The 9,640-nt window shown below is 41.9% G+C and overlaps 1 protein-coding gene across 1 annotated transcript in view; it reads right to left on the bottom strand.

Annotated features, from left to right (window-relative positions):
- Positions 1–2,872: 2,872 nt before the first annotated feature.
- Positions 2,873–9,640, bottom strand: part of RAB11A (RAB11A, member RAS oncogene family) — a 63,466-nt gene continuing 56,698 nt past the window's right edge. The window contains exons 4-5 of the mRNA XM_068275018.1: positions 8,197–8,277; positions 2,873–3,672 (exon numbers count right to left, since the gene is read on the bottom strand). Coding sequence (XP_068131119.1) covers positions 3,533–3,672; positions 8,197–8,277 — 221 coding nt within the window. The 3' untranslated portion in view covers positions 2,873–3,532. The remainder of the gene's footprint in view (positions 3,673–8,196; positions 8,278–9,640) is intronic.

Raw genomic sequence — 9,640 nt, 5'->3', positions numbered from 1 at the left:
ACACCCAAACTATCTCAGCCAATTTCAAAACTGGGGCAGCCAGATTGGATACTTACGCAAGTAGTTTTCCTGCCCCAGAACTTGGGAGCACTGGAGCAAGAAATGTAGGTTAAAGGTCATTGACTGTACGGCATCCCCAATATCTTAACTGGGAACCTCAACTCCCCATTGAATGTCAACTGTACAGCATCACCAACAGGAGGCACTGTGTTCATTACTGGACCTTCAGAAAGAGGACTCTGCTGCTATGCGGTACCCTGTACACTCAGCATGGATAAAGGGAGAAGGAAACAAAAAGATGCTTATTTGAGGAAGCGGTTTCTCACCCCAACTCTGCTATATTTGTTTTGTTTTCTTAACATGAGCTGGAACTTCTCTTGAGACATTCAGCTTCCCTGTACAAAATAAATGGACTTTCACCAAACAAGCACTTTTTGTTTGTTCTTTGACTGAAGCAATTTGCTTGACTTGTGCCATTAAAGATGAAGCTGTTTGTTCGATGGCTGGAGGCAGACGAGCAGATAACCAGTCCATGCTATGTATATGTATTATATATATTTTAATTCTTTCTATCGCTACGTGTCACAAGCAGGAATGCGTGCGTCAGGCAGGGGAGTGTGCATGTGTGTGTGTCAGGCAGCGTGTACATGTGTGTCAGGCAGGAGGTGTGGGTGCATGTGTGTGTCAGGCAGGTGGTGTGGGGGGTGTCAGGCAGGGGAGTGCGCATGCATGTCAGGCAGGGATGTGTGCATGTGTGTCAGGTAGGGGTGTGTGCATGTGTGTCAGGCAGGAGGTGGGGGTGCATGCAAGTGTGTCAGGCAGGGGAGTGTGTGTGTCAGGCAGGGGAGAGTGTGCATGTGTGTCAGGTAGGGGGTGTGCATGTGTGTGTGTCAGGCAGGGAGTGTGCATGCAAGCGTGTGTCAAGCAGGGGAGTGTGCATGTGTGTCAGGCAGGAGAAGGGTGTGTGTGTGGGTGTGTGTATATATATATATATATATATATTAGGCAAGGGAGTGTGCATGTGTGTGTGGCAGATGGGAGTGTACATGCGAGTGTGTGCATGGCAGGCAGACACCATCTACGAGATGCAAGCAGCATGCAACACAGCCAATAGCTGCAGCTACTCATTTTGTTTGCCAAGCTGAATGCAGAGAGAATATTACTAGGTCAATGATCTGTGGTGGCGTGTGCGCTGTTTGAGAGACAAGAGGCAGCTTTGAATACAAGGCAAATTGGTATTTACAATCAGCATTACAAGCAATGCAGTAGGGACAGATCTTTTGGGGTGACTTAGCATCTATATACACATTATATACAGGGAGCAGTGAATGCGGGTCACATTCCTGTCACTCTGCCATGTCTATAAACCCAACACAAAAGGAACCAGGCCATGCAGAAGGCACCCTTGTAAAGTATTTGAGCAGTGAAAATGGGCACTAAAATATGACCAGAGATGATATGTCGCATCATCTACTGCTTTAGTATAAGGACCACTAAACCGAATATACACCTTATGTTATAAGAAAGTGCTGTTTATAGATAACGTGGGTATGTATCTGTTCCATGCAGGTCAACTCCACGCAAACAGCTAAATACATATGCATCTTCTGTTTTACTGAGAAACAATGCCCAAGTCTGTCCAACCAATTGTGCGTGAAGCAGGAGGTACTATGCTACGCATCTAGTCACATTTCAGTTTTGCAACTTCCTGAATCACCTGCAACCTCATTGGACAATGTCCCACCACTGATTCAGCAACAGGTAGGTTGCACAAGAAACAGTCACTGTTACATGATTATGCAGCTAAGCAAGGTTGTGTGAATATCAAAAGGTAACAAATAAAACCGTGCACATACTAGGTATGCATTCAACGGTCTGCTTGGAGTATGCCACGTGCCCATACAGACTTAAATGAAAGTTATGCCAGCTGCCTTACCAGTTGAAGGAAGCTAGCCTGACTCTAGTCACATACTTGACACGCTGCACTTGTAGTCAGGTGATTGTACTATTTCCTATTTAACCTTTGCAGATTGCTGCATCAGACTCCTGCTCACTGGCCACTGAATTATGTAGCAGGGTGAAAATGCTGATTAACTACACTATCAGCAGACAGGGACAAGGTGACATAATCCTACAAGGCAGCAGGCACTGCTTATGTCATCTACTCACAAAGAAAACCTAGCTACGTAGCTTTGGGAGTGATGGTGTAAGAACCTTTCACCTATTCAAAAGTAAGTAGAAATGTCAAAAGTAACTTTGTACTCCAGACTTTTCATTAAAATGTACAAAGTAGACAACTAAGCAAAGAAGGAAGCTTCTGGATGACCGCTACGCTGATTTTGAGCAGCAGAATTCTATTTTACTTTCAAGCATACCTCCAATGGATATAATGCATGGATATGACATAACCATGCAAATTGCCTGCTATAGTCATAGCTTAACTAAAACCTGGGAGGTGGAAGATTTTTTTTCCCCATAGGTGACATTACTTAAGGTCAAAGGCAGATGGTGACTATATCGGCAATAAGGAGTTTTAAGCCTTTTTTATGGTGAGCTATGACGAAGATACAGTCAACATTGTAGCCAATTGGTCAAGGCATTCAGTGAGCATTATGTACCCCTGCAACATCACTAGTTCACATGGGAAAGGCTTGTCCAGTAACAAAGATTCAAAATGGCTGCCAACAGATACCAGAGGTATGTATAAACCATAAAACACAATGTGTGGTATCAGCTACTTGTAATGCAACAACAATCAAACAAGCAAAAGTTGCTAATCCTGTTGTAATATAAAAGCCTCCTACACAGTTTTACTAAATCTTCTGGCTGAATGCTGCAAGGAAATAAGAGCATGAACAAGATCGACCTGAAGTATGGTTCAACAGTATAAACACTTTATTACACATCACACCTGTTTTTTTTTTCATGTAGTTTCTATAGATCAAAACAGCAGATCTAGCAATGAGTGACATACATGTGACATTGTCTATTACTGGTCGAGAGTGGAAACAAATAAGAAAAACAAAAAAACAGATCTGTCGAGTCACAAGGTATCAGGAGAGGATGCCTCCAGCAGGCAACATGCGTTTATTTCATATATTATACAGACATCTCTGAGTGGAGACAGGAGGGGATTAGGGCAAACCTGGAATCATCGTATTTGTAGAGAAAAAGGAAAAGGAAGGCAGGGCAAAGAGGGGCAGAGAGAGAAGAGGAGGAGGAGGAAGAGAGAGTGAGTGAAAGAAAAGGACTAGATTATTTCCTTAATGCAGAAAGTGGAAAATCATAAGAATTTAAGACATGTAAAAATCCAGATGGAATCGTAAAATTAAAGTTCTTACACACATACACTCAAAAAAAAAAAATATATTAACAAAAAAAGAAAAAAAAAAAAGAATTCCAAAGAGTCCAGTGCAGGACATGGGGAATATACAGAGCCTGGCACCTCTAGAACTGGGTACAGGTAGTGAGCCTGGCCCCTCCAGAGCTGGACACAGGGAATCGAAGCCTGGCACTGAGCAGGCAGCAGCCGTTATATGTTCTGACAGCATTGCATCTTTGGTTTGTTTTCAGTGGTGGGAGGGACATGTATGGGAACAACGTTGTTACTTGGGGACATGTCGTTTTCACGTCTGTCAGACATCTGCTTCTGGGAAACAATGCGGTAAATTTCTGAAAAACAAAAACCCGGGAAAAGTCGTAAATAGTGGCAAAAGAAAAGGAGGATCAGTCAGTTAATTACGGTTGGCTTTCTGTAGGCTGGACCACAGATATTCATATAAAGCAATCTGAGAACACTACAGCAGCATTGAGAGACAAAGCTGCTGCCATCATTCTTCTACTTAGCAAATGAAGAAAAAGATCAGCACCACCTTCAGAAAAGCTTAGTCTGTTTTATTGGAAAAAACCATACAGATTTAAAGAGACTCCGTAAAAAAAATTACATCCTGTTTTTTATCATCCTACAAGTTCCAAAAGCTATTCTAATGTGTTCTGGCTTACTGCAGCACGTTCTACTATCACCATCTCTGTAATACATCAACTTATCTCTCTCTTGTCAGACTTGTCAGCCTGTGTCTGGAAGGCTGCCAAGTTCTTCAGTGTTGTGGTTCTGTGATGCATCTCCCCCTCCAGGCCCCTCTCTGCACACTGCCTGTGTATTATTTAGATTAGGGCAGCTTCTCTCTTATCTTTTACAAGCTGGATAAATCCTCCTCTGAGCTGGCTAGGCTTTCACATACTGAGGAATTACATACAGGCAGAGCTGTCTGCACTCTGCAGGAAGAAACAGTCTGACACTTCAGTGGAAGATAGCTGCAGGGGGAAAGAAACACACAAATGATCTCTGGAGATTCAAAAGGAAGGGTGTATACAGCCTGCTTGTGTATGAATGTATTTTCTATGTGTGGACATACTGTACATCAACCTACTTCCTGTTTTGGTGGCCATTTTGTTTGTTTATAAACAAACGTTTTAAAACAGTTTTTAACCACTTTTAATGCCGCGAGGAGCGGCGAAATTGTGACAGAGGGTAATAGGAGAGGTCCCCTAACGCACTGGTATGTTTACTTTTGTGCGATTTTAACAATACAGATTCTCTTTAAAAAGAACTTTAAGGCAGGACAGTCCACTGTTTCGGGCTCCTGCCCATCTTCATGCTGCCTAGTTCTGAAGTAACATACAAAAACACCAACATATACACAGAGAAACAACCAATCACTGAGCATATACTAATTAGAGGACCTGATGGGAAACAGCCTATTTACATATCTAGTCACACTTGGGGGAGTTGGAGGTGTGACTAGATATGTAAATAGGCTGTTTCCCATCAGGTCCTCTAATTAGTATATGCTCAGTGATTGGTTGTTTCTCTGTATATATGTTGGTGTTTTTGTATGTTACTTCAGAACTAGGCAGCATGAAGATGGGCAGGAGCCCGAAACAGTGGACTGTCCTGCCTTAAAGTTCTTTTTAAATCTGTATGTTTTTTTCCAATAAAACAGACTAAGCTTTTCTGAAGGTGGTGCTGATCTTTTTCTTCATTTGCTACAGTTTGAGTCCCATGGTGTCCGGGACTATTGGATTTGCACACCTGACCATCTGAAATTGATGGAAGCCAAGCAAGTGCGACTCCACACTCAAAATCATTCTTCTACTTAGGCAGAAAAACAGTTCTTTTCAAAGGCCAATATGACAAAAACTGTAAGGTTTAAAATACATACAAAATGTATATTAGTCCTATACTAAAATAAACTACAAACTACTTTTTTTCCTATGAAGTCATCACTTCAACAGGTACAGTATAATCTCATTATAGTAAACTCTGATATCTGGCAGCTCTGCCCTCTTACCAACAGGTCTGGAGCAGTCCACCTCACTAGAGAGTCTGGTTTCCTTAAAGAGAAACTCCGACCAAGAATTGAAGTTTATCCCAATCAGTAGCCGATACCCCCTTTTACATGAGAAATCTAATCCTTTTCACAAACAGACCATCAGGGGGCGCTGTATGACTGATATTGTGGTGAAACCCCTCCCACAAGAAACTGAGTACCGAGGTACTTCTGGCAGTTTCCTGTCTGTGAACCCTGTTACATTGTGGGAAATAGCTGTTTACAGCTGTCTCCAACTGCCAAAACAGCAAGCAGCAGCTACATCATTTGCCAGCAGTAAAAATGTCATCATGTAATAAATGTCAGAATATAAATCAGGGATTTAAAATATTTTACAATAGGCAAACACTGACTAAATCATTTATACATAATTATTGTAAAAATGAAGAACTTTTTTTTATTACATTATTTTCACTGGCGTTCCTCTTTAAGGCCCCTTTTACACTTAATCAGTTGCTTTCAGTTAAAACGGAAAGAAAACACTTTCAAAGTAATGCCCATGTTTTCCTATGGCACAGTTCCCACTATACGCATTTTAACTGAAATCTTTTTCATAATGTAATGCTATGGAAAAAACACGTACCAACGCACACTGACGCATACCAAATGATTACGTGTAAAAGGGTCCTTACTCTTTGCAAGGCATTCCCCAACTGACAGAATGGTGTGTGTGTGTAAAGCAGACAGGCTGGCCAGTATCTCTGTATAGTTCCTTGCCAGAGTGCCTTTCAAGAAAAAAACCATGAGAAGATGTACTGACTAAAACCTGCCGGGACCAGCTGCAACACACATACTGAAAGTGGAAGCTATGTAGGAGAAAAAAATAGTTACCCAAAGCCTCCATTGAAAAAGAAAAGTTAAATAATTCAATAATTCTAACCAGAAAGAATGGTAGTCTCCTTTCAGTCTCTATATAAAATTGCCACATGTAAAGACAGCACTGCGTACACTTCTGTCCTATCTTATAACCTTCAGATTATTTGCAACTGTGTCCTAAAGAGAGAACAGCCCTATTCTGAGCACATAAACTAGCACCAGGAAAGAGAAAAAGCAACAGTAACCGTGCAAAACACCTTTCCTGCTAGTTGAGGAAAGTACAATTTACACCCACCTATTTTGTAAAATCAACTGACAGAGGAAATGCAGCAGGGCTGTTAGGAGACATTGGCATGGAGTATGAGCAGATACTGCAGTAAGAAAAAACTTCCAGCGCAGATCAGGACATATGCTGTATGCCTGATGTTCTGCTCTATGTATCCTAATGTACCCTTTTTCTACCATCATTAAAAATGTTTGCTGGGTAAAACCCAAAACCTGTCAGTGTAGAGATTGTTTGCTTACCTCCTCCCTGGCAGTTTCCCCAATGCTGTGTCCCAGACAGATACTATCTTCTGGGTACAGATTATCTGCAATTTTCCATTACCCCTCCAGCCCTGCATCACACAGAATGGAGCAGTGCCTGGGACTACAGGATGCTGCAAAATCTCTACACAGGGCCAGATTTATCAAGCGTGTCTGAGACAAAATATTAGTAGGCTTTTAGAAACCCGGAGAAGTTTATCATCGTGCAGAACAGTTCCTCTGTTGGTTAGAACATGTTTAGAAAAAAAAAACTGTCCGTAATGCTTTGATAAATCTGGCCCACTGTTTGGGACCTGTCACAATTCAGAGAGGAGGAGGAGGAGGAGGAGGAGGAGGAGGAGGAGGAGAGGGCACTGTATTCTTCCAAAAAAGGCTTATTTTTTGCCCAGATACTCACTTTCATGTTTGTGAGCAAGTGAATTTAGAAATATCAGAATTAGCGAGCTTTGTTTTCAGTTATCGGCGCAAATAAAAATACAGCAGAAATAGTGCATATAATATAGGTGCCCTATCAAATAAGCCAACATTTAAAGGCGCATATACACACCATACTTATTCAAACGACACGTCCGTCAGACCCTCCCGCGGTGCGGTCATTCTGCCAACAGTTGCATGTGAGTACAAGCTGTCGGCAGACTGATAAGACTGTTTTTAACTGATCTGCTCGGCGAGCCATCAATGCATCCTTGTAGACAGATGACTTGACAAGAGGTCTATGGTGGCCCTGAAATATTGGCTCTTGATACATTTCCCATGCATTAAATACACCATTGACCCGGACATATTCTACTGCAGGTTGCAAGACTCACATTGCAACCGAGCTGTAATCAGGTGTGATAAGTATTATGGGTACAAGTCATTTTTTAATGAACCATTTGACTGCAGTATTAAGGAACGATATATGGAATCTCACATACAGCAACAACACCCGTACATATGGAATCTCAGGCCCAATGGTGCCATTAAAAAGATAATCCACCCTTTATTAAAAACAATCTCCAAGCACCAGCACTCCCTCTCCATATTTTACACAGGATTATTATTACACATCCCCACCTACCAGCAAAATCTACCACAGCAGAAGTGTAGGTATGTCTCCCTTTACCAGGGACCAGACCTATGCAGGCAGCAGCTTATATAGGTGTAGCACCTGACATTGTCAAATTACATCAGGCCATGCTTCCCATATGACCAGAGGATCGAGAAGAGATGCGCTTGGAGAGCTGTGCCTGGAGTATGCTGGGCCCTGTACATCACTAGCTGGTGCTGGAACATGTCATGTATATCAACAGCTTTCCTGCACGCATTATGGAGAGGCGTAGGGGATGCGTGGGACTTCAGCAGAGGTTGGGAAACCACTTTAAACCATGATTAACTTTAGGCATTGCTAACTCCCCATATAAAAATACCCAGCACTGTAATGGCAGTGCTTTTGGTTCTTTACCTGTCAGGATGGTCTGGAAAGCAGCCTCCACATTTGTAGAGTCCAGGGCAGACGTTTCAATGAAGGACAAACCATTCTTTTCTGTACAGGCACAAAACACAATTCAAGTAAATCAGTGACCTATTGAAAGCAAAGTCAGCATAAATAATCATAATAAATGCTCCGGTAAGAAGTGCTGGTATTTATTATTAACGTGAAGTTTTCCATCATATAGAACATACTGCTTTGTAACGAACATGTCAGAATCTTTAAAGTGGATCTGAATTATTGGCATGCAAGGAATGTAACCATTTTCATGTAAGAAAGTGATATATAATCTCAATGATAGCCGTGACATAACTAGGATTGGTTCTTACATAGCCCAGCCAGTATAAAGTGGTTCATTACATCAACATAGAAGAGGTAATATTACCACCACCACAATAAGAGGCATCACTTACAGGGGAAATAGATCTAGGGAAAATCCTGCAATAGAGAACAACCAGGTTTTTCCTTTTACTTGATGACTAACAAGTATCTGATTGGCTCACAGTCCCATTGTACCCTGGAACAGTGGATGATGTTTGTATAATAGGTAAATGAGAGCAGCCCTTACATCTCCATGCAATATATGAGTACCCATCACATGAAGACTGCAGCATACAGTACTTCGTTGTGGGCTTCCTTATTCGTGGGCAGCTTCTTTTTACACAAATACTGCCAGAAATAGGCTCCACTAACTAATAAGACGAAAGTCCCGTAAAACCATGCATTAATATTAACTACTTCCCCATTTCAACAAACCCTACAATTATGTACCATTGTGTAGTCTTAAACACACCCCCCCCCCCCCAAAAAAAAAAAAAACATTAGGAAGTAATATAAAGGTCAGGTCCAACTAATCCATGAAAAAAATGTCCTTTGACAACAGATCTCGGCTGCTCAGGCCAGTTCAGTCGGTCACTGCCTGTTCTATATTCAAAATACCAATTTGTTTAATCGGCAGAATAAGCTTCAGATACAAAATTTGTAGACGTCTTAGTTTGATAATCAATAGAAGATTAGCATATTACATATGCTACTGATACACTTTTTAGTAGTAGTATCTGTTGTCACTGACCAAGCATGCAGCTGAAGGGGCCTGCTCAAACAATGTCTCTTCAGCATGCCCTGCAGCCTAAGTGCTAACACCAAAGGAATGACTAATCCACAGAGCACCAATTGGCTCTCATCCTATATAATAAAACCCTTGTGTCTCTGTGTCCGTCCGTCCCTGGGTTTGCACTACTGCACATGTGCCGCAGGGTCAGCCTGGGACAGGGTGGTCCGGGCAGGTGTGTATGCGCGCTGGCATGTGGCAGCGATGACAGACCTAGAGCCCATTTTTAAATGGTTTTGTTTTTAAATGGGCTAAGGTCACTAGTGCAGTTATAATATTATGGAAGACATACTGTAACTTAGATAG

The sequence above is a fragment of the Hyperolius riggenbachi genome, chromosome 3, assembly GCF_040937935.1.
Source record: "Hyperolius riggenbachi isolate aHypRig1 chromosome 3, aHypRig1.pri, whole genome shotgun sequence".
NCBI classification, from domain to species: domain Eukaryota; kingdom Metazoa; phylum Chordata; class Amphibia; order Anura; family Hyperoliidae; genus Hyperolius; species Hyperolius riggenbachi.
This window is presented reverse-complemented; position numbering and strand designations above follow the sequence as displayed.